Source organism: Podarcis filfolensis (genome assembly GCF_964270895.1).
Source record: "Podarcis filfolensis genome assembly, chromosome: 10".
NCBI classification, from domain to species: Eukaryota; Metazoa; Chordata; class Lepidosauria; order Squamata; family Lacertidae; genus Podarcis; species Podarcis filfolensis.
The window spans coordinates 51,038,465-51,064,346 of NC_139612.1; the positions used below are offsets into that span (position 1 = coordinate 51,038,465).

Here is a 25,882-nt window from a genome sequence, read left to right on the forward strand (position 1 = left end):
ACACGAAGGATGTCCAACAGGTTGATCGCAATCTACTGGTTTTGGTGGATCGTGGTTGATCACTGGGTCCCTTTCCTTAGCCCCCTCGCCCTGCCCTCCATTGTCACACAATATGCAGAAGGGACGACGGAGCTTACTGAGTGAGGCTGTTTGTTTCCCCAGCTTTGTTGGTGAGTGGCTGTTCCTCTTTTCCCCAAAAAAACCCCTAAAATTGGGGCTTTCCTCCTCCCTAAAAACTTTGACTTCAACCCCCCAAAAAATGGGGGTAGATTGCTGTCTCTTGGGAATTGGCCATCCCTGAACTACACAATTACTTCCTTGGGCCAAAGGAAGCTTGTGTTTTTTGGATACCTACCCTGCCCCAACTTTGACAAGCTACTTTTGAAACTGAGGGAACTTCCCAAGTGACAGAATATGGGAACTGCTGTTCCAAGGAAAAAATGTAAACAAGCCCATTAGGTATGCCCAGTCCCACCTGACAGCTCTTTGGATTCTAGCAATATATCTCAATATAGTGTTTATGATATATTTTCATACCTATCTGACTTATTAGTTGCCTGAATTGGTCAAGGTAACTTTGTCCATCAGGTGTAATTCCAAGTTTCCTGATCCCTCGGTTGAATTTCTCTGCTCTCTCAAAGGGGTACTAGAAAAATTATTTTAAGATTGAAGAAATACATTAAGTAACTTGAAATCCCTTTGTCAGCCCCATTGTATTTTTTCAAACACCCAAACACTTTTGTTCTTCTAAAATAGTAACCCCTAGCATGCTATATAAACCAAAATATGTACAGTTCGAAAGCAAATATCCATCTCTCTTGGAACCACATTTTAGTAAGATCTGTTACCCTGCAAAACATTTTAGAACATTCAAAATGTGAGTTTTGCAGCTAGAGAGATGCACAACTATATTTTAGACATATATTATTTCTGTGCATTTAGGCCAGTAAATGGAACCTGCAACAAAATGCTACAATTTAGCCTCCCTCCTAACATGAGCAGGTGTGTGTGAATAGGTGGATCCTCCCTCCAAGCACAGATTCTATCCCCATGTTCCATTTTTCTTTTCCAATCATCGAGTAATTCTGTGGTTACTCAATGAATTCATTAGGCTATTTGAGGGTTTCCAAGCCCCAAGATTCCTCCTCGTTTCCCAGTGGCCCAATTTTGGATACAATCCTGACAGAATTCACTGCCAAACTCGCTATCAGAAGGAGTGGTGTTGAAGGAAAATAGAAACCAGGCTTTTATAATTATATTTAAATGGGTATCTTGTAGTTCTTAGCAATGGTTTCACAAACAACATACCTTGTGGTCATTTTGATCTTTAACTTCCCTAAAGAATCTGATATCTTTGATCAATCTGGATTTGATGTGTTCGTCATACATGAACTGGCTGAAGATATAAAATTTCTTTCTCAGAAACTGGTATGTGAAATTTACCTGAAGAAAAGTAGGGAAAAGTACAGTATGAAGACGACTGATGCCCCCCATTAGAAGACATTTCCCTAGTGACTTGTGATACTGATCCCAAGACTCAAAACCATCAATAGCTCACTTATAATGTCACAGTCCTACCCAAGTCAATATGTTTTGGTACACTGAGCATTTGTTAATCTGAAATTATTGTGTGAACAGCAGAAGGCATTCTTAGCTGGACAAAGAATCCTAAATAGGACATGGGAGAAAAAAGTATCATCAGGATTCGGGGCTTACACATCATAACTATCCCCTTAAAATTGTGCAGAAGACGACAACAAGGATAACGTAAATATACTCCCATCCCCTCACTGCACACCACTGCATCTCAGCTTACTGTCTGGAAATTGCCACACTAGGCGAGATGGAAAGGAGAGAGGAAAGGAGCTGGGCTGGCATACTTATATCATGATTGCAAAATACAGTTAAGTGGCATCTTGCACACACAAATTTATGAACTATCATAATTTGGAAAAATGAAAATGCTTGTTTCGTATTGTTTAATCTCATCTTTTTTCTCAGAGTATTTTTAAATTTGCCCCTCTTACATACACAGATGTCCTCTTTGTGCTCAAATTAACACAGCATGTGAAACCACTTTCCTCCAATTGCTTGTGCTGTTCACAACGCAGTTTTAAATAAAAGGTCAGTAAATGCCAGCTCAGCAGCTGTTCTGGGAATAACACAAAATACTCACAGTTGTGTTCATGATTCCTGTGCCATGTGTTCGAATTGAATTAGCAATGTGCCTGATATTTATGGTGTTCAGATGCTTGTTATTGCTGATTCTTTCAATGAAGATCTGCAATTAAACAATTGCTATGTAATTATAATAGCTATTAAATGGAAATCAGCAGCAATAAGATTTGCTTTTTAAAGTGTAGACATACCCCCTGCCCTCACCTGATTATTGAGATTGTAGAGGTAACGGGATACAAATACATGAATATTCCTCATAATTTCCAGAACATCAAGGCCCTGAAAAAACAGTAGGCAATTTAACTACATCACATCTGGAAATAATCCAAATAAGTGCTGTTATTTGAAACTTTTAAAAAGCAAAAGCACCAGAAGCATTAAGTACCGTACTTCAGCAAGTCACAAAATCCTGTTTTTTAAAAAATACAGAGACACTAGCATAAATATGATGTACCTGTTCTAAAGTCTGACTAGGAAGATGTGCTTCTGTCATAGTTAAACCATAGCGCTGCGTTGCTAAATTCCTCATCTCGCTATAGGTGGCCCAGTCATGCAGAGCTACTGTAGTAAGGTTGTAGAAAGTCTTGTCTAGGTAATGTGTCACATAGGCTGCAAAAAGAGGGGGGGGAAGGAACAGTCATTTTCACAATGAATACTTGGAGAAAGGGGCAGAGGAAAAGAGAAGGAAAACATATTCATCCCAACTCTAAGGTTATTTAGAACTCTAGAAATAAAGTAACATTAGAAATACTTCGAGTAAAAGTACCTGCTGGAGCTACACTGATCATATCAGCATATTAAGGACAGATTTCTTCAAAAAAGCAGAGAGAGAGAGACAGGAGGGATGAATTTTACGTCACAGAAAAAGTATTAAGCTTTGAATGTGAACATTAAGTAAAGCCTACCTTTGATATCTATGAACCGATTGAAAAAACGAATTGGGTTCAAGGTGAAGAAGTGGGCAAGGTCTTTCATTCCAACTCTGAAGGGATTTCTGTCATCTAGTTTCAAGTGTGTGTGCACAGAAAGGCGAAGGTCCTTTTCTATTTCTTTGCATAGTTTGTCCAGGAGGTGCTGCTCAAATAAAAGTCACAACAAACACTATTTTCATGGGGTGAAAAACTAATCTTCACAAGACATTTATTCCCCAATAAAATAGTTCTACAAAGAAACAGGAGATCCAAAAAGATGGTTTTCCTTCTCCAATGGGGGACTAAATTGGATTATTTTTAATTCAACATTAGGATGAAAAAGTGAGTTATTGCATATACTCTGTGCATGTATAGATACACAGACAAAGTAGTATCCCCTAACCCTCTGGAGCAGATTTTGAGGGTGCACAAGGGGTTGCAGATGAGAGAAGGAGGATGTTCTGTTGCACAAACAGAATGATAGTACTGGATACAACCCACACTCTCTAAATAGTGGCCATTCTCCCCAAAAGTTTGATGACTGTTGGTCACTTAAAATATAAACAGTACATTATGTATGTTAATTTGTGTGTTTTTCAAAGCCCTGCCTTTGAAGCTAAATCTACACAAGATGCAAAGGGAAAAAGGAGAGATAACGGAATAGGAAATAAGAATATGGAGTGTTATATAAACACTACATTGTGACACAAGTACATAACCACAACTCAACAAACGTTAGCATAAACCTAAAGCAGAGGAATAATTGAGGAAAAATGAGACCAGAGCAATAAAGAATGTGAGTTTCTATTAACTTTAAGAATTTTGAGAATTCCAACAGAAATCCTCAGCACTGGCAGATTTAAATATTCTCAGATTGCTCTGTATGTACTGCTATCATTCAAAGTAAATAAAATGCTTTCACTATCACCTTGTTTAAAACATCCATGATTTCTTTGTCATAGCTTTCCAAAAGTATTTCATGGGACTCCAAGTGCCTTGAATGCATCATAGCTGGTACACAATCCCGCAATGCACTAAACATGTACTGTAAAAAAAAAGTTGCAAATTGATAAAGAACCCGAGCAACAGCATGCACTAAAAGGGAATCTGAGCAATTAGAACTCAGGATCCTGAACATCAATTAATCTCTAAAACTACATTCAGATATAATGATAAATCATGGTTTATCAGAACAAGACTCAGTGAGCCTGGAAGCTGAGCATTCATCCCCCACCCAACTCCAGCACAGCACAAAGAAATTGGAAGCTTCCACTTCATTTCTAGATTAATCACAGTTTAGAATGCCACCAGAATCCTAAACTGAGGTTAAGCTTAGCTAAGGTTAGTTGAAACAAGCAAGCTTAATAACAAACCATTCAAACTCTGGTAAACTGCTTAGAGGTTTCACCACAGGGGTGTATACATTTTGTTAAATAAACAAAATTAAAAATAAAGTTAAACTTTAGGTCAGTGCTTCTCACACTTTTTGAAGTAGAACCCTTCACTTTAAAAAAAAACTTTGGCAGAACCCTCACAGTAAATTCTTTTTTAAACGTTTTAAAGGGGAGCTGATTATTGGGAGAGTGAGTGAGAGACAGTCTGAATTGAACTTTTTAAAAGGAACTATGAGATTTTGAAAAACTTTGCTGTTCATCTCCTGATCTCCTCTGATGGGAGAAGGCTTTGCTTTGCTTGTCATCCTTACGGCTTTGTCTCTTATCTCTCAGTCAACATTAAAAGAAAAGCATATATGAAGCTGAGTAAACAAATGAATTTTATTATTTCAGTCACAGACCAGTTCCAGCCCACATACAATATCAAGGAAGTCATAAAACACAATAGGGATACATTTGAATTTGCAATTAGGTACAACAGGGACAATACAGATATAGCAACAGTTTAAAAATATATAAATTAAAACTTAGGCCGAGTAAACAACGCTGCTCTGCCTGCACCACCCTGCTACTGATTTAAACTGTGGAAAGTGCAGCAAGAGAAGGAATGAAGGGGAAGGCATCCTCAAGACAACTGCTTGAAAGGTGCATTTAATTCCCATGGCTGCTGCTCAATAGAAATAATACATTGGGTGCACTTGACTGCCATTACCACTTTTGTTGTCACAGAACTCGCTGTGCTTCACAGAATCTCATGATCACAAATTAACCAGAAGTTTGTGTGCTCACCCTTCTCCTCTTTGCAGGTTTCCACAACTCCACATTATGCAAGACCTTTGGGAACTGTGCTTTGTTCTAACCAAAGTTAATTAGCAAGCCGTTATCTCAAACCATGGTTTTGTTTAACCCACCTTCCTATTTCGTATATTTCTTTTACTTACATGTAACCTAGCAGCATCCACTGCATTTTCATAGACATCATCAAGATAAATTGGAAATACAGTTCTGTGCCAATACAAGAAGCAACAGTCACATTGTGCTTGGACTCTAGAAGGGAAGAGGAGCAAAGTTACTACTGAGAACTTTCAAGCTGATGTTCACAAGTCACAGGGGTAAAAAAATGGTTTTTAAGAAACAAGAATGGAATATCGTTCTTCAGAATGCTGAACTCTGCTTAAAGCCCAGTTTCATACAAAGTATACAAAATCCTGACTATCACATATGATGATGAACAGCATTCTACAGGAGTCAAGAAGGTGGTATATTGTGCTAAAAGTCTACAGAATTTTGTTCCTTGGCATTACCTACCGTTCTTTAAGTTCACTGATTAAGGCCAGCTTCTTCATAACTACTTGGAGAGGAAGGAGCTCTTCATCTTTAAATGTTTTCTGAAAGGGAGAAAGGAAAGGAGGAGATAGACATGCAAGAGCATCAATCCAATAATAACAAAAGTTAATTTTATGGCTGTGCCTTAATCCCTGACTATGCAATTCCCTATGTGATTGCTGCTAACAGAAATGATAAATATTGCAATTATGGAAGGAACTGTTGTGCTTACCATTTGTGTGCCCACACTGAGTGCGAGGGAAATAATTAGTCGTCTCTGTTTTGTGCTAGGACCGTTGAGAGTGTTCTCAGCCAATACAAGAGCAGAGAGTACATCAAGGCGCTGTTCGCTGTACTTCTTGTCTGAAATAACTCTTTTCTTCATTTAAAAAAGCATAGAAGAGAGCATTTGGGGTTTAGTATTTATGGAAAATTCAACAGCAAATGCTGTATTGCATTTATGAGCCTACCACATTATTTGCATTTTTGGTCTCAAGGTCGAGCTAAGCCACATTTAAGATACATATCATAATCTTACACAAATCTTAGCAAGAAAAGCTATCCCCAAAGTAGCCCCTCCCCCTTTATCCCAAATTAAGTATAGTCGGCACATTAATGCAACCCTGAAGTTACTCAGGTTTAGCTTAGACTCTAGGGAATATCCTTGCTGCTTTCAAAATGCTAGTGAACAGTTTATCTGAGACTCTTCAGCACAAGCCCTTTTGAAACATGCAGGACTTCCGCCAGAGCACAGATTCATTTTAACCTCAATGGAGTTTAAGCTGGAAACATCCCTAGTGCTACATATTATTATCGTCTGTGTGATCATTCTCTCCTTTGGTGATCATTCACCCATGTTCTGCTTCACATATTAACATCAACTTTGCAGTTGAGGCAACTCACCAAAGTGTTCAGTATGTGAGTAAGTATGAAATTCCGTACATATTTTCTCAGCAATGTAAAACATACATTGACTGCATTCAGATGCAATAATCTATGGCTTAGTGTTATATAAATAATCCCCAGTCTCCCCCATCACCATGGCTCTTCTGGCACTAATTATAAGAAGGGCAATCAAAAACATTTACTTTCACTTTCAATTAACTGCTGTGTAGTGCTGTGTTTGACTCCTAAACAGCGGTTAATGATAACTATATTAGTCAACTGGCTTGTTTCCGTAAAGCACCATTAAGACTAACCAGTTTGTCCAGCTTCAGATATATAGCATTGACAAACAGAATTCCATTGAAAAACAGAAAGCTTCAAATCTCCTCCTCACAGTTGCACACTAGGAATCTGCAGCTTGTTCATATAATGACATATGACTGCTATCATCATCACTGCTTACCTCCCAACTATTTGACCTCTTCAGCTGGTTTCTATCACTAAAAATGCATAAACGAAGCAGCCCAACTGTTATAAAGCTACTCATTTTAACTATACCGAACAGTAAACTACTTACTGAAACTTTTTGCGTACCTTGGCTATAGCAATAGCATTAAGAGCCTGATGCTGTAGATGCTGAATTATGTGCGTTACTGAATCAGCGACAATCATACTTCTTCTGTAAAATGTATGTTGTATTGCCTGCAGTTGACCAGATTTCAGAACACGAGTTAACATCACAATTCTGTTATTTGAATCACATTATGCCTATTCTTCCATACAAAGAACTACTTTATCCAAATCTTCAACAGCTAAATTCAATATGAAATACAATTTGAATTTTTAACAAGGTAGCTATACTTGGATGTTCCATCAAAATCAACTTGCAGCTATATGTTAATATTCCTGTCAAAAGCAGTATACTATATTTGCTGCTATGTCAGCAAGTACAAATCATGCTGGCATCACTGATAGCTATAATGAAGGTTTAGACCACAGTCAAATGCACATTTTAAAAGAGACCATTAGTGGCAACAGACCGCTGGTGCAACTAAAATTAGGCGTAATTGCTGCTGATTGTATCTATCAATTTCTAAAACATGCTTCCTCTAAAAGAACATGGGACCATTTACAGCAGATAGCAAAACAAACAACCATTGTGACTGGATCGGCGAAGGCAGAAAGATAACTGCATTATGTAGGAAGAGTAAGAAGAGAAGTAAGAGCAACATAGTCAGTCCTAATACCTAAACTATCTCTGAAATGTCTTCAAAAGGTGCCAAAATGACAATACTGAGGGGGGTGAGCATATCTCCAGGAGTTCCACAAATGGAGTATCAATTGTATTAGCACAGAACTTCAGCTTAGGCACCCTATTTTGAGAACCTAACCTATAGTAGTTTCAGAATTACAGTAAATATATTTTACCCAGAAAAGATGCAAAGAAATACAACTTAGAGACACAAAACGTATGGCTCTGGAGATATGTAAACCATTTAGATAAGTATATTTTGCCTGAATTATTGTTTACAAATTTTGTCTACCATCTTTCCAGCTCATAAATTAAAGCATGCAGGTCTTAACACACCTGCAAAAGGACTACTGCAAATGTTAGGGTCACCATGGAGATGAACATTGCAACTTACTTTGAGAAGTTCCACGAGCCTGCACAATGCTTTCACTGAGGTTTTAGTCATTGGCTTCTGCATTGACATGTGCAGATTCATTGTAGTTTTAATGATGTTACTAAGGCTGTAAGCGTACAGAAACCCCTAGAGATAAATTGGGAGGGGAACGTGAATCATCTTTACATCTCTATTACATCATAAATATTTTTTTGTGTCCAAAATCGGTTCTATCACACACAAATACAGCTGTTCAATATACAATTGAATTAAACATTATGGAATTAGAAGCATACAAGCACCAACCTACTGAAACATGAACTATTAATCGATTTCCCGATTTCTACAATGCAAGTGATTTTATTCCTTCCTTGGTAGTCCCCTTTTCTAGAATACCACAAGGCTGACTCCACCAACCTTCACTCCCCCCATTGTTACACAGCAAGCAGGGAAGCCTGATAAAGCTTCTCACACAAGTTAATGTGGGAAGCTCTGAGCTTTCGCTAGTGAATCTCAACTTGGGAAAAAGGTGGAGTATAAATACGTTAAATAATAATTACTGATATAGGGAAACAAAACAGAACCCCTATTTCCCTATTTGAGAAGATGGCTTGGTTGAGACATCGCAATGAAGAATTGTTTGGCATTAAATGAATGAGTCTGGAATGAGCCTAGGGCTTCTCTCCTCTAACTTGTAGGAAACCATGGTTGCCTGTTACATCCAAACAAGGGAAACTCTGGTTTGTGCTTATTCTACAACCAAGAAAAGTATATCATAGTTTACCAGTTCAGATACAACAGCAAACTATGGTTTGTCACATGAGTGAGTTTGTGCAGTGATCAGTGTGGGGTGACAAAGAGTACTTTTTCCACACAGCATCAAGCAAGTGATAGGAATCATATCTGAACCAAGCCTATTAATCTGTGAAACAAAAGTTTGAAAATTGCAGAGTAAGCTTGCAAAATTTAATTTGATAATACCAGTCATAAATAAATATATTCACTTAGGCTGTATAAAGAAATTACTTTTTGTATTAACCTTACATTCATTAGTAAGCAATTATAGTAATAGACCTATATTCAGCAGTTTCTTCTTCAGTAAATGGTACTCAAGAAATATAAAGTTAACTATATATATATATAGCAGTATTTTTCAGCCAAGTTGCTTTGGAACCTAGCACACACCTGTATAAAAACGTTGCACCTATTAGTGAGATCTTCTGCAAACTTATCCATTTGTTGTTCCTTTGACAAAATAGATTCCATTTTCATCATCCATGAGCTCACAAAAACGTAATATGACTGCATCTCTCTGGAGAGAAAACAAGTAATGGTTATGTAATGGTTCAGTCAGATACATCTTTAACCAATGTTAAAGAAGCTGAGCTGTGGTTTGAAACATCTGAATTGACATGCCATTGTTTGCAATGGGCCAAGAGCCATAGTTTGTTACAGGTTTATGCTATGATTTGGCACAATGCCCAACATAATTTCAGCCATCACTCTTCTTTAAGGGATTGTTGGGCCATGGAGACAAGTTACGAAGCTGGGTGCTTGTATGAAAAATAGGAGCCAAACAATGATTTGGGTTTAGAATTATGGTTAATGCAAATCACAATTTGACATGCCAAATTTCTGCCAGTGTAAATTTATCCTAAAAATTAACTGCTTGGTGAGCTTGCCTAATCCAAGGTGAATATATCAGGCTTTAAACAAAACACAAAACTGAGCCAGTGTAACAATTTATTTTTTGTATTATTTAGATTTCTTACCTACCCTTCACAGGGCAGCTTAAAACCATTTAAATATATAATATTAAAATAGGTTAGAATATTCAAGAGAATAAAGCACATGTCTTCAGCATTGGAATTTAATACCCTATTCCTGAATACTTTTATCTGGACACAATGGCCATGGAACATAAAATCCCCACCAAAAGAGGGGTGCTTGGCTGTTTTCATAACTGGAAAAGAACAGGAATGTCAATTAGCTCCTATTTTTTCAGTTTACAAATATTTTTGATTCACAGAGTAAGAACCATACAGTTGGGGGGGGGGGGGGGGAGAGAGAGAGCTCCCTACTCTTCAAACCTTACTTGGTAAGTGACTGAGCCTTCTGCTGCAGAAAAGTTTCTCTGTGTATTTTAATGGAATGAAAATTCTTCCTGTCCAGAAGCTTGGCAGCAGCTGGCACCTTCTGAATGAGAAAGTTGTCAGCAAACCAAATGATATTAGCTGTAAGTGTAATAGCTGGCACCTGGAGCAGCAACAGTAACATTTGGATGAAGGATGGAGGGGATGGGGAGAGAAAGATATCATATTAGACTTGATATTGAAAACCGCTACACCACATTCACATATGTAGGATTGTCCTATAGGTATTAGGTATACATACATAGCAGGCCAGTTCTAAGCCCAGTTTTAAGTTATCTCACTTCATTTCACATGAATGTTTGCATAGGATTTTAGGCTCTGCTGCCGAGTTTACACTCTGCAGCACCAACAGGGAACAGAATTATCAGAACGTGTTTTGGAGATTAAGGAGGAGGAGGGGTAGCGGGACTGAACTAAGCTACACACACTCCATAACATCTTAGGATTCATCCCTTGAGTACCAGAGCAACTAGAACAGGTATGACAATTCTGCACCAGTTCAGTGGATGCTACTTCAACAGCGGATGGGCATAAAAAGAGATTAGTGCAATCACGGCTAAATCCCTGGATAGAAGAGTTTTGCTTTTTTTAAAAAAGGTGGCTTACAGCATCTATGCTCATGCCAGAGCAAGGATGAAAAGAAACAGGTGTACCTCTCAATGTTTCGTTTAAGCTGAAATTCTGGGCATATTTATTTTGAAGCACTGAAGGAAGCACCACTTATTTCTGAGAAAATATGGTTAAGATTGGACTGTTTATGGTGGTTATTAGCAGGACATTGCAGTAACTAATGAGAGCAATGTCATACTTCCAGTTACTATCTTCTTCCTCAAACCACCATGCACTGCCCGCAGCTGACCGAAGATAAACCCCCAACATGTGCAACCAGGGGTCCTAATTGTGACTAGGCCCTAAATGTGAGCAGGCGTTCACATGCTAGGGGTTTTCTTCAAACAACTGCACAAAATGTGTGGCTGTTTGAGGAAGGAGACTCAGCATTAAGAGGTGGAACTAAAAGCAGCCCTGCTCCAAGTAATCACAGCAATATCCTACATGTGAATAACACATGAATAGGACCATTATCAAAGGCAATAGCTGCCCAAATCACACACTTGCAATTAATGGCAAAAATAGCAGTTTTTGATCACAAAATAATTAATGCAACATTCATTGACAAGGCAACTTGAGTACTATAAAGAGAACATGTTGTCGGTTCCTTTGCTATACACAAAACATAATTGTTATTCAGAAAGGACAACAAATTGAAACTATGAAAACAGAAAAAAACCCTAGCTAAATTATTTTAAAGCTGGAGTTACTAGTGAGAGCTTGTAACTAGATACTGTTACTATATTTTTATAAGAGGTTTTTATTTTTATGTTGTTTGTGAAATTTAATTATTAGAGGAAAATTACAAAATCTTCACCTTTTTGCAAATGTCCAGTAACGATTTGTAAAATTTCTTGTCTACTGTCCGAAAAATCTGAAAATGCAGTACAAACAGCCCACAAATTCCTACGTACTTATCTCTCTGGTCAATTTCTGAGGGTTCACCTTGTACAAATACACACAGAAAAGAATAGTTTTGAAGTCTGCCACTAGACAAACAATATAACAACTTTTACAAACAATAATGTCAATGCAAAGAAAAAAATCCATCTTGCATTACCAAGCTTAGCTTCAACATTTGCAAAAATTGTGCGAATACTATGTGCGAACTCCTCAGCAAAAGTGCTGTTCTTCGACACTGACACTCCACCATTGAGGCAATCAAATTGTTGCTCTATACAGGCCTGAATGAGGACAAGAGAAACAAGAGTGATTTACAACATTAGTGCCATGGAGAAGACGAGCACAACATATTAATAGATGGTTACAAATCAATCAGAATTCCATGATGGAGACAATTCAAGTGGCAAGTTGTGCTTTATTTGGGGAGTGTTCAGTTCAAATGAAACCATACTGAAAATCTAATCAAAAGGCGATTAAGATTGATTCATTGACTGTTAATTGTCAGCTGAGCCCAGTACAAGTACCAATACAAATAACCATTAATTTCAATACAAGTACCAGTTAATTTCAAAGTACAATAAAATAAAACCCAAGCACTTTTCTAACATAGTAAATACTATTATAAGAAAAATATTAAAAGCTTATTTCTGCATAAGAAATGTTACTGTTAATTATATATAAGGTAACAACAAAGGAGGCATCTAAAACTTTTGATACTTTTACTACAGATCACAAAAAAAACTCAGCTGCAACTTGACTGATTCTAGAAACATAGTACAGTGGTACCTCGGGTTACAGACCCTTCAGGTTATGCCTTTTCGGGTTGCGCACCGCGCCAAACCCGGAAGTACCGGAACAGGATACTTCCGGGTTTCGATGCTTTGCGCATGCGCAGAAGCGCCAAATTGCAACCCACGCGTGCACAAATGCAGCGCTGTGGGTTGCGAACGCTGCAGATGGTGAACGTGCCTCTCGCATGGATCATGTTCACAACCTGAGGTTCCACTGTACAGGGCATTTGCTCATGCAATGAACATCTCCTGCTTCTCCTCCTTCATAGCTCCCTACATGCCCCTCATATATGGTCTGGAGGGTCCTCCAACCCGCTAGAGGAGATTTGTGAAGGCTGCAGAAGAAAGGAGAAGAGAGGACAGGAGAAAGTCCATAAGTGGATGTCTCCCAATTAATTCTGTGTGCCTTGACTTTTTCTTTCCTTTTTCCTTTTTCCAAACTGTAGCTCTCTACCCCATTTAGCAAACTGCTTTTAAACTGAGGGAACTTTCAAAAGCGATTTGCAATATGGAATGCTTTTAAAAGAAAACTGATGAAAAATTGCACTTGGTATATGCAAGCTCTTGGGTGCAACTAAAGTAGCTCTTTGGCTCCCAGTCAGAATATATTAGATAAATAACTGAGGAGAGGATACCAACAGCATACCATTTAAAATTTAAACACACCAATTAAACAATAACATTGTCAGAAAAGGAACATTTTACTCCATAGATCTTACAAACCACATCTGAACTCTATTAAGAAATAAGCTCTATTATTTATTATGTTACCTGGAATATCGTCCCATCCAGTAATTGGTTTTCTAGTTTTAATAGCAACTTTTCAAGTGGCTTCAGTTTATCTTCCTGCACTCCAAATTTAGAAGGATTATGATGGACAGATTTTAGTAACCTAATAAAGCAATAAAAAATAAAAAATCTACTTAAAAGAAACTCAACATTCCTAAATGTGTACGGGATGGAAGGAATTATTCAGGAGGAGTAATCTGGAGGGGCAAACTTTGTATTCACACACTTATGAATGATGTGGGGGGATAATCTACCTTTGAATAATATGAGCTGATCTAAGATTTTTGCTTGTTTTGTTTACAAAAAAGCCCTGGCACAATTTCAATCAGTGGCCTTGACTGCGCAGCTACACTTCTGGGACACAAGGCATTTGGAACTGCACTATGCCATGATTACCATTATTCCCAGGGGATTAAGAAGAAAAATGCTTTCCTAATTACAGTGACGGGTGTTAACCTTGATTGATTGATTGATTGATTGATTGATTGATTGAACCATCACACGCTTGAGCATTTTAACCACAGTTCACACCAGCTGGTCACTGTAGGAATAATTAGAAACATGCAATAAAAGCTTAATGTTGCTCCAGTTGGTGGCAAAATACAGGAAATTAAGGCCTGAATACCAGAGTTGCAAAACACACACCTATTCAAGCCCAGTGAAAAGGTGCAGTGCAGCATCAACATCTGTTTTGATGCTACTTTTATTGTTCTACAGTACAAGTAGAAATAAATGTAAGAATTTATCCACATACCTTTTGTACATAGTCCAGTGCTCTTTCAGGGTAGCATGATTGTCTATTATCTCATCCAGGGTAAGTAAAACTGCCAGCAGTTCTCCCAGATGCTCATACATAGCCTGTTTGGAAAGGTATATATCCTGGATTTAGAGTGAAATCCTATACCCACTTTTCTGGAAGTAAGTCCCACTAAACTCAACATGACGTACCACTGAGTATATATGATTAGGATAGAAGAGGACAGAAAATTATTATATAGAGTTGATGTGCTTGAGATGTACAGGACGATAACAATAGTTTTTATTACATATTTTATTCACTGTGCCAGAGGTTTTCAACTTTTTTCAATCCACAGCTCCCTTGACCAACTACATTCTTTCTGCGGCACCCCTGTGGGGCTCAGGAGTCCAGTTATGTCACCCCTTGCCTGCAGAGCTGGCAGCCCCTCACCCTTTTCTAACGCCCTCCCTTGTGGAGTGTTCCCTCAGCCTCCTTTCCTTGAGAGTCCTCCGGGCAGCCGCTGCTGCCGCCCCTGTCTCTGAGCTGCCCACCCCGTCCCTAAGACAGGTGCCTCCTCATACTTCCTCACAGGGGCCTGGGACTTGTTTGTCCATTCCCAACAGCAAGGGCTGGCGGACTGCCTGGCTAGGCTCCCTCGCCTGCTTGTTTGCTTACTTACTCCTGGGCTGCCTCAGCTCCTGGCAACCAGCACCCCCTGACCAGCCCCAGAAGCACCACTCGCCTGGGGAGCTTGTAGCCAGGGCTGCTGCAACAAACAGCTGTGCAAGCCTTGGGGAGACAGAGACGAGAGAGGGTATCGAAGAAGGGAGGGAAGGAAAGAAGAACAGAGGACAGTGTTGCCCACGGCACCCGTGAACATCATTCAGGGCACCCCAGGGTGCCACGGCACACTGGTTGAAAACCACTGCACTATGCTGTACTGTAGGCCTAGCTAGCAAGAAGAGATCCCTGAAAGAATCAGGTGTCCTTAGCCTATTAAAGAACCTAGCACAATTTATTTTTATTATAATATTTGTAGATTTATTTCATTTTTAAAAAATGCTTCCAAGTAAGGCAGATATCCAGATATCAAACTCCCAGGTAAAGAACCTACCAAGTTATGCAACACAAGTCAAAATCCCTACAGAATTCTCACCTGAAAATGAACTCCTGATGTTTCTATAACTTTAGGTGCATTCCTGAAACACAAAATACTGTATTTCACACCATTTAACAAAACATTTTAGAGCCCGATGCTTTTATTATTTATTTATTATTAATGTATTTATTACCCTCCCCTTACCCTAAGGTCCCCAGAACTTTTAAATAAGCCCAACACATGCAAGAGGTTTAAAAAATGATCACTTGAGAACCCGAAATACTGGAATCAAAGTGATAAATCACATTAAGTATTGCTAAATAGGCCTGTCCAAGTTTTGGCCTAGAAACCTGAACACAGTCCAGCGGTCATATATGCCAAGTCCTACACACACGGGTTTTCACTCTGCCAGGCTATCATCAGCCACGTGACTTTATTTTGTGCCCTACAGGCTGCAATCACTAGAAACTGGCATTCAGTTTGGTAGGTCACAAGTTGTACAGGTCTGTGATAGTAAAAGAGCTAATTATTCAGAAGTGAACACCTGCAGTAGCTAGTGACTTCAAATGGAACATCAAATGGAAATACTCATTAATCCAAAACAACCATGGTTTACATCCCAAAACAGACAGGTGTCCTTTTAACAATGCACACATCCCATATTTCAGGCACACATCCCATATTTCCTCCCCAACTCTGCAAAATTTAAGAAGCACATCAACATGCTGTATTTTTTTCATTTGCATTTTCAACAAGTAAATTTAAAGGATAGTATTTTTTGCAGTAATTACTTGTTACTCGTATAAAGGGCAGCCAACTGATGAACTACATTCATCACGACCTCATAGCAGCGTGTCACGAAACAAGACAACTCCTGAAATGACAAATTTTGTACAAATTAGAAACCCCTTTCACACTAAATGAGATTATTTATCCATGGATTAGTTAGGGAAGCTAATGTAGCAAAACAGTCTTGTAATGAAACACTTGAACACCCTATTAAAAAGCAACCCAACCTGTCACAATCACAAACAAGAGAAAAAATATTCAAAGTTCCTAAATACTGCCATTGTAGTGCTTATTAGTAGTCTAGACAATATTAAGAACTAATAGGCAGTGTAATTTCAAAACAGATTAATGTCTGGAATGGTGAATAAGACCTCATCAGTTATGCAACAGCTGTAGCAAAAGAGTGTTTACTTTTACTGGCTCTGTAGCGGGAAAGTGACTAACAGTAAATCAGAACTCACACTGGAGAAACATTAACAATTACTATGTCAGCATTTTCTATCCACTGGAAACCACTAACAGTCTCATGTATTGGAAGAATGCAAAACGAAAGCAAGAGAATTTTTTAAAAAATCTAAGTTCTCTGGAAATTCTCCTGACAATATCAGGTGAAACAGTAGGGAGCTATCCAAAAAGTTATCACCTAAACCTATGTGTCTCTAAAATCAAAGGTGGCAAGACACAAATAAAAGGTATTTCATTTCATTTCAGTTTTAATTTATATACCGCCTTCCTATATTACTATACACAAAGCAGTTTACAAGCTGAAGAAACAACAAAATAGACAGCAAAGTTCACACATGTAATAACAATCTGATCCAATACAAAAAAGTCACACAATTTTTCCGTGTATAAGACGCCCCCTACTTTTGGGGACCCCAAATTTAGAAAATGGGCATATGCACTATCCGTGTATAAGACACTCCCAGATTTTTAACCTTATTTTAAAGTAAAAAAAAACAACCTAGTCTTATAAACAGAAAAATATGGTATCTGTAATAAACACAGACAGATCTGTAATAAATAAATATGGTATCTGTAATAAACACATTACAGATCTGTAATAAACACAGATGTATAAAATGTTTTTCAGAAAAAACTGCTACTAGCCTGTTTTAGCACTAATCAAAACTTTTCAAAAACAATTCTTCCCCTCTTATTTTAAGAGAAGTACCGTATTTTTTGCTCTATAAGACTCACTTTTCCCCTCCTAAAAAGTAAGGGGAAATGTGTGTGCGTCTTATGGAGCGAATGCAGGCTGCGCAGCTATCCCAGAAGCCAGAACAGCAAAAGGGATCGCTGCTTTCGCTGCGAAGCGGTCCCTCTTGCTGTTCTGGCTTCTGAGATTCAGAATATTTTTTTTTCTTGTTTTCCTCCTCCAAAAACTAAGTGCGTCTTGTGGTCTGGTGCGTCTTATAGAGCGAAAAATACGGTACATTGTGTACAGAAAAATGACATGGTTTGAGCCATCGCAATCACCAGTTGTTGAAATTATGCCAGGCACAACAACATGACTTGTAAAAAACATAGGAAGTTGAGCAATTCAGATCCTGCTTTCAGTTAAAAAAAAATATTCTGTGGTGGTTGGTTTCTTTCCACCAGAAACAATATTTTCAAAGTTTTATGAACTAATAGCTATTTTAAAGAATGTTTCTCTTGAAATTCAGTATATCAAACAATATACTTCTAGCAGGAAACACAGCTAGTCTTATTCTGTATCTGAAGGTCAAGCAAACTTTGTGTGGCTGTGCAATTTTCCTTCCACCATCACTAAGGACAAAAACACAAGAAATTAAATTCTTGAGCAGGGAACCAGCAGAAAGGGGGTTGAAAATGAGCAGCAGCTGAACTCTTTCCCTGGCATACGTATGTCCACTCAAAATCCACTCCCTTTCTTTTCATCCCCCTCCCCCCCCCCCCCCGGTTATGAAAGGGCCACAGATAAGCAAGCATTCCCATCATGGGGCTGCATTCAGACTTGCTATTTTGTGAACAGAAGGGCTCCTGGCAGGTGAAATGGGCCAATCTTCACTAATTCTCCCTTTGCTCTCATCCACACTACTTGGGTGCGTCCCACAACACTATAGAACAGCTTTTGGGAAAGGCATGGTGAAAATACATCCTGCTTCCTTCAGCAGAATGTACTTTGGGCAGAGTTCTGGGCATGGGTAGTCTAGATCCATCTCAATGGTTTTAAAATAACAACTTCAAAACTTGTGCTAATAGAGCATTTTTAACAGAATGTCCACAGTCACATTGAAATGCTTAAAAAAGTGGTGGTGCCATTGCTGCACTCAAGTACTTATACTCGCACTGCTGGACTTTTCCTAACAGCAGCTTGAATTGCTACTGAAACTTTAAAAAAATGAGGTGACCAGAGACTACACAGGGGCAAAAAGACTTGCGTGCATGTGACAGTATAAGCAACACAACTGGTGACAACTGTATAGCACTGACTCCAAGCCACTAAAAGCCTGTGGTATAGCAAACATTTTAGAAGCAAATGATTATGAAGTCTATTGATCAGCACAAAAAAATACCATAGAAGTTGCAGAACTATGTCCCAGGTGTTACCTGTAAAAATGAAATAAATCTTCCCATTTGTATTTGGCCATCACCTTCCACCTTACTGGAATCCATAGCTTGAAAGGTAAAATGAGAGTTACAGGAATATTAGAAAACACATTGTTTACCTATTAATGACACTTAAGATGGCAAAGGGTGTTTTTTTTAGTCATAATTAAAAATATACTACAACAAAACTATGCATCGCCAATGGATTCCAAATGAATGATTCATTAGAAAATGTTTAAATGCTACTTTATCACTACCCCACGTAAAAATTACCAATATTATCTATCAAAAAAGAAGAAACAGCAGAGAATTTTTTAAAAAAAATCTTCAGAAGGTATTTCATGTAGACAGGCATGAGCTGGGTCTATTTGACTGGATGTTTGCCAAACGATCATATACTTTTTATGGCCCAAATCCCTAAGAATCATTTAGCAAATGACAAATTTCTTAGTGGAGATTATTTCTGTGTAGAAAAGCCCAAGCATCCTATGTATACAACAGCAGGTGCCGTGAGTACATTCACTGGATTTTGCGTATGTCATGTCAGATTCACTGCCCTGTACATCTTGTTTATGTGTTATGTGGAGCCACTGGCAATCAGGGCTTGCTGTTATATACTCCTATGGCAAAGTACATGTGGGAGCTTGTCGCACGTTGACTTTTCCCACCACTGCATCCCCATGGTGGAAGGAAACACACCTAACAAAGATTCTCCCTGAGCACAAGTTACAGAGGTACTCTGCCTGATACTAAATTTCCCAGCTCTATCTAAATGGCTTAGTCTGCAAAGAGTCAAGGGGGGGGGTGGAATTACTGATAAAAATGTGACTCTCGCAGCTGCTACAGCAATCTTTGCTTCCTGCCAGTGAGGAAGAAAATCAGAAGTGCCTTGTTTTAGTTTTGGCAGCGCATCACTGTATCTTTCAAAAAGGATTTAAATACAAGCACAGCATATGAGAAGCAGCATCTTCCAGGAATTCAGTTTTAAGGTAAAGTTTATTTCCTGAAAGGTCATTAACAGTTTTCATCCTTTGTGAATATTACTGCTAACGCATACTAGAAGTTTTCCTTTTACCATCTAAATTAGAAACAGTTACTACACTCTAGTTCTATAGGAACTTGTATCCTACAACCTCGGAAGGCCACTTCCTCCTTCAAAGCATGAACGAGCCAATCTTCAAAGGATTCTCATAGCAATGTGATCTCATTCATCATACTGGTGCAAGAAAGGAGACAGCAGCCTTTCCCTAAGCAGAAGAAACTATGCAAAACTGCCCAAAAGGATGTGATCGGGTGACTGCCATTTCTGTGCTCAACATCCTCTCCATTTTGGCAGTAACATTCTTTGAACACAAAGGCAGCATGGATCAAGGTCCCTCATGACTTCTTCTTCAAAGCACCCTCAGTATTTTAGCAAAAACCATTCTTATGGGTTAGCAGCATTTCTATGTTGACATTAAAGCTTCCACTAAAGTATTACAATTTGGTTCTGGCAGACAGTATTCAAAATCTATCTTACCTATGGCCTGTGATTGTTCATATAGCTAACAGACCAAACATTGAACACCTCTAACTTTAAGCTTTACTTCAAACAGAACTACTCAGAATTGAGCACTTTTATCAATTAGATATATCAGTTCATTACTGCAAGACCATCCCCATGCAGAAGCAGACTGTTCACCCAGGAGAAAAGAAAAAAACCTTCATCTGACAGAAACCCCTCATACTTCACTGAGTCCCAATCCAAAGGGGGTTCCTTAATTTGAGATGGGTTTTTTTGTGAGGGCAGCCACTTCAAGAGTGCAGCTTAAAAGTCTCTGTGTATTAGTGGCAAAGCCGCCCACACCTGTCTGAGGACATACCAATTCTGTTGACCTTGCACATCACACTGCCATTGAGCTGTATCAACAGAAGCCAAACATTTATCTTTTGCAACTGCTTAAGCAACTCTGCCAAATGCTCAAACAGTTTAAAGGTAAGGTGAGTTGTTACCTGTGGCTTCAAATTTGGTTTCAAAACTAACCGAAGAAGAATTTTCACATATTAGCAAGATGGGCACAGCAACCTTGATGTGCAGAACCCCAGCAGAGAAGTGTCTTGATAGCAGATGGGCACATCCACTGTAAGGGCTATGCTCCTGCATGGAGCTCCCACCGTCAGCAGCACATTTTAGGCCCTGAATTAGGCATTACTGGGGGAGCAAAGGACACTGGAACCAAGGCCCTTTTGTCAGTTCATGAGGTTCTATGTTTGCCTTCCCACCACTCAAAAAAAATTCATGCTAGCCTGGATTTTGGGATAGTAATTCCACTTTGCAATGGAACCAGTGGAGGGGAAGAAAGAAAGATGATCCATGCTATGGGGAGCAGAAGAAGAAATTCCTCCTCTCTCATACACCTCCTAGCTTGGCCATTGCAAATGAACAGGTGTTTGGAAGTGGTGGGTGATGTGGCCCCACCATCACGGCCCACCATCACCCTACTTAGTAACAGCTCCTAGCTTGTGGAACACACTACTCAGAGATAAATCTCGTATTGCCATTGTATAGCTTTCACCGTAGGCTGAAGATGCACCACTGAACCCTGAGAGAATCCACCCTATTCTAACCTATCCTGGGACCTCATGGCAAATGATGTGCAAGAAATCCAACCAACAGCAGACTGAACTGTAAAGTACTTACCTCCTTCTCCATAAAACAAGAGGCCATTATAAAATTTTGTTTCTGCCTAGGAACAAAGAAAAGATTTTTAATTCTCTTGAATAAGAAGTCATAATATAGAAGGTGAATAAACTAGTTTCTAGAAAGCAGTTTGTAGTTAGCAAAATGAAGAGATATTTACCTCATATCTTAACTTTTTTATTTCACAGCAAAGGGCAGCATACACAGTGATTACTTTGTTTAGAACCTGGATAAATGAAATAGAAAAGCTAAATATTAGTGCATTTACAGCAATATCTATCTGTCTGTCTGTCTGTCTATCTATATCTGCAGCAAAGGGAGAGATGGGGGTCAGGCCAGGGCTAGCTATATTTAGCACATTCTCTCCCTAAAATATTTCCATTCAAGCTGATTATTAGAAGAACATGTGCCTGAGTTCCCTTTTTTCCTCCTCCCTTTCCGATTATTTCCCTTTTTGGTATGTTTTAGGTTGTAAGTCTGGAGACAGGAACTTTGCTGTTTGTTGCTGATATTATGTAAACTGCTCTAGAAGCCTTTTCAGCTGAAGAATGGAGTAAAAAGGTTTCTGTAATACATATTTAAAATTAAGAACTTTACCTTGTTTTCCGTATTTATGAGTTCGAGTAAGGAAGACTGTTCATAAGGCAAAAGCTAAAATAAAACAAAATAATTGGTGATTTTAGGAAGCCAGAGACCTGCCACATTACTGAATAGGCTAAAATGTCCAATTGCAGTTGACACAGCTGTTTCAAACAAAATCTTAAGTGCAAATATACAGGCAGATTATAAATTATGATAAAGGCAGTAACAGAGATTGTTTGCTTAAAAAGAAAAGAAAAGAAAAGAACAAACAAACAAACCCTGTTCAACTCCTCTGGGGGAGGGGGAGGAACCACACAGAGCAGAACTACAAGATCTTTTTCAAATGTTATTTTTAGAAACATATTAACTAAACGACAGCTATCGCATGGAAAAGATCTAGCATACAATGACTTGTATGATTTCTAAACGGGCCCATAGCTAGATACCACTAGGCACTTTTACTCGCCTTCAGAGACTCATGTACTCTGCCAGAAATGAAGTCAAGAGATTTTCAAGAGCAACTTTCTTTAATAACAATAATTTTGTTTTTTAGTGTAACAGGAACGTATGGTTTCCTGGAAGGCTTAAGTCCCAGTTGTACTTTTCGTATCAACTAAGGAGCCACACCTACTGGGACATACTGTAAATAATTACTAAAATACTTACTTTATGACTAGCCAATTTGCAAAGCACTTCTGCACATGTGTGCATGAACACACACAGAGCATATGGTAGCCATAGGTGTTTTTTTACTTCAGGGTTCCAGAAATTTGAGGGACTTTGGAATGCACAAGGAGCTGTCACCAGAAGATCATGAAAACTTTGGCTCCCAGTCTAAATTAACCATGATTTCTAGTCCATGTTCCCATCTATCAGTTTTAACTCTATAGGTTTTCCATAATGATTTCTTATGACTGCATAGGGTTTTGTTTTTTAAAGTCACACAGCTCATAAAAACTTCTCCTGAAGAGACCACCAACAGATGAGAGGATTCAACAGGGGCACCTACTCCTCCACTTTCCCTCAGCAAATTTAAAAAGCCTTGAGTGGAACTCAGTGGGATACACACATATCTAATTGGGGTTTTTTTTACGTTTGCTCCTCCCCATCCCCGTTTTTTGCTGTTTGTGTGTTAGTTGTAAGATGCATAGAGTTCCTTATCAAGGGAAAAGGCAAGATATAAATAATAGCAACAACAATAATTCCTGTGTTTTTATATTTTCTTAATTTTAAATTTTGTTGCATTTTTCTTTAAACCACTTTTAGCTTAGGAAACACAATATATGTTCGGGGGGGGGGGCGGGACAAACAAGTGTAAGGCTCTATTGAACAAAAACATGAAGAAGGTACCAGGTTCAATTCTGGCATCTCTAGGTAGAGCTGGGACATAAACCTCTGTCTGAAGTCTTCAAAAGCCAACAGCGTAGACACCAGTGAGCTAGATGGACCAAAGGCCTGATTCGGTATAAGGCAATTTCCTAGGCTTCTAGGAGGGGACCATTCCTCGGTACCCCATACTAGCCCGCCTTTCCTCTGTGCCAAAGTCATCGCGGGGCAGCACTGACTGGGATGAGAGTGAGATGGTCTACTGGAGGTGGGGAACCTTTTGTGGCAACATTCCAGGAACCACATGCCAGTGGTGGGCAAGACCAGAACAACACACGAGGCATAACCCATAGGGCAAGCCTTGGTTACAGTGTGTGGTTAGTCTGGAGAGAGCTAAACCATAAGACCAGGTTTTCAGAACACATTAAGCCAAGCAATGGCTCTATATTGCAACAGAATGACTAAGGAGGAGCAAAGTACCCATGATTTCTTCTCCTAGAGCCCACATGCTTGCGCATTCGTGCTAAGCTATGGTTTGGTTTATTGTGAAATGCAAAGCAGGTCAATGTTTAAAACGGAATACTTCTCTTCTGAAAGCAGCTGAATGCGAGACATTTAGGCTACAGTCCTGTACCCAGTCACACACAGAGGTCATTACTAAGATGGGATTTACATGTGCGTAGCTATGCAAAGCATTACAGCCCTATTCCAAAGAGCTTTAGCTCACAGATATCAATTACACAACAGAATTAAGTGAACAGTGAGAAGTGCATAGTAAACAAAAGCTTACATTTAATGCAATGGGATCAAGATTGAAATCCCAAACATCTCCTACAGAGTCATCCAATGCATCTTCAATTCGCTTCAGCTGGGAAGTGTATGCCTCTAGAAATTTCCCATAATTCTTCAACTGTACTCCAACATGAATTTCTAAAAATAAATTGTATTCCATTAGGACAGGTTATTTGTTATCATAGTCATTAAACTAAAATTTCCTAAACCTTCAACAGAAACAATCTAGATCACAGGTGGACAACTTGCAGCCCTCCAAAAGTTGCGGAACTACAACTCCCACAATTCCTCATCAATAGCCATGCTGGCTGGGGCAGACAAGAGTTAAGTCCAACAGCACCTGGTAGACCAAAAGCTGGTAGACCAAAAGCTGCCCCCCCCCGACCTAGATAAATAGCATGTTGTTCAAGTGAATGTCCTGTGTGTCGGGGCTGCTGATTCTTCTAGACCTGTCAGCAGCCTTCGACATGGTCGATCAAGAACTCCTAGACCACCGCCTTGCCAACGTGGGGATCCAGGGCACAGTCCTCCAATGGCTGCGCTCGTTTCTCTCTGGTCGGGGACAGAGGGTGGTGCTTGGGGGGGAATTGTCATCGCGCCACTCCTTGGTGTGTGGAGTGCCTCAGGGTGCGATTCTCTCCCCGATGCTTTTTAACATCTTTATGCGCCCCCTCGCCCAGCTTGTCCGGAGTTTTGGGCTGGGTTGCCATCAGTATGCCGATGACACCCAACTCTATCTGTTGATGGATGGCCATCCTGACTCGGCCCCAGACACACTGACCAGATGTCTGGTTACGTGGGAGCCGGTTGAAGTTAAATCCTTCGAAGACAGAGGTCCTCTGGCTGGGACGGGACGATATGGGATTGAGGGGGCAACTCCCATCTCTTGCGGGGGTGCAATTAGTGCCAGCACCGTCCGTTAAGAGTTTGGGTGTAATCTTCAATACCTCCCTCTCTATGGAGGCGCAGATTACAGCTATAACAAAGGCGGCATTTTTTCATCTCCGCCAAGCTAAGCAGTTGGCCCCTTATCTCTCTCGCCCTGACCTAGCCACTGTGATCCATGCGACGGTCACCTCCAGACTGGATTATTGTAACTCGCTCTACGTGGGGCTGCCCTTGAGACTGACCCAGAAACTCCAGCGGGTGCAGAATGCCGCGGCGAGACTCCTTATGGGGTCTTCGCTGCGAGATCACATTCATCCGGTACTATACCAGCTGCACTGGCTCCCGGTGGAGTACAGGATCAGGTTTAAGGTGCTGGTTTTAACCTTTAAAGCCCTATACGGCCTAGGACCCTCGTACCTACGGGAACGCCTCTCCTGGTATGCCCCAGAGAGAAACCTACGGTCTGCAAATAAAAACATCCTGAAGGTCCCAGGCCTCAGAGAGGTTAGGCTGGCCTCAACTAGAGCCAGGGCCTTCTCGGCTGCGGCTCCAATCTGGTGGAACGCTCTGTCACAAGAGACTAGGGCCCTGCGGGACCTGACATCTTTCCGCAGGGCCTGCAAGACAGAGTTGTTCCACCAGGCCTTTGGTCAGGGCGCAGCCTGACTCCCTCCTCTGGCAACCTGCACAGAAGTTTGCTTAATGGTTGCCATCAACTTGATTTTAATTAATTTTTATAATGAAATATTTTTAGAATGTTGGATTATTTGATTGTTTGATTATTTGATTGTTGTTAGCCGCCCTGAGCCCGGCTTCGGCTGGGGAGGGCGGGATATAAATAAAATTTAT

General features: G+C 39.6%; 1 protein-coding gene across 2 annotated transcripts in view; it reads right to left on the reverse strand.

The window, feature by feature from the left end:
- Nucleotides 1-25,882, reverse strand: part of WASHC4 (WASH complex subunit 4) — a 38,994-nt gene that overhangs the window by 6,745 nt on the left and 6,367 nt on the right. For both annotated transcript variants that reach the window (XM_083574073.1, XM_083574074.1), the window contains exons 2-26: nt 24,144-24,283; nt 22,043-22,096; nt 21,606-21,671; nt 21,446-21,491; nt 18,766-18,833; nt 16,194-16,276; nt 15,460-15,502; nt 14,319-14,422; nt 13,547-13,667; nt 12,142-12,265; nt 11,899-12,026; nt 10,415-10,575; nt 9,505-9,631; nt 8,341-8,466; nt 7,289-7,396; nt 6,042-6,188; nt 5,792-5,871; nt 5,425-5,530; nt 4,018-4,134; nt 3,084-3,252; nt 2,633-2,787; nt 2,383-2,457; nt 2,177-2,281; nt 1,309-1,443; nt 538-646 (exon numbers count right to left, since the gene is read on the reverse strand). In XM_083574073.1, the coding sequence (XP_083430199.1) occupies nt 538-646; nt 1,309-1,443; nt 2,177-2,281; nt 2,383-2,457; nt 2,633-2,787; nt 3,084-3,252; nt 4,018-4,134; nt 5,425-5,530; nt 5,792-5,871; nt 6,042-6,188; nt 7,289-7,396; nt 8,341-8,466; nt 9,505-9,631; nt 10,415-10,575; nt 11,899-12,026; nt 12,142-12,265; nt 13,547-13,667; nt 14,319-14,422; nt 15,460-15,502; nt 16,194-16,276; nt 18,766-18,833; nt 21,446-21,491; nt 21,606-21,671; nt 22,043-22,096; nt 24,144-24,283 (2,697 nt within the window). The remainder of the gene's footprint in view (nt 1-537; nt 647-1,308; nt 1,444-2,176; nt 2,282-2,382; nt 2,458-2,632; nt 2,788-3,083; nt 3,253-4,017; nt 4,135-5,424; nt 5,531-5,791; nt 5,872-6,041; nt 6,189-7,288; nt 7,397-8,340; nt 8,467-9,504; nt 9,632-10,414; nt 10,576-11,898; nt 12,027-12,141; nt 12,266-13,546; nt 13,668-14,318; nt 14,423-15,459; nt 15,503-16,193; nt 16,277-18,765; nt 18,834-21,445; nt 21,492-21,605; nt 21,672-22,042; nt 22,097-24,143; nt 24,284-25,882) is intronic.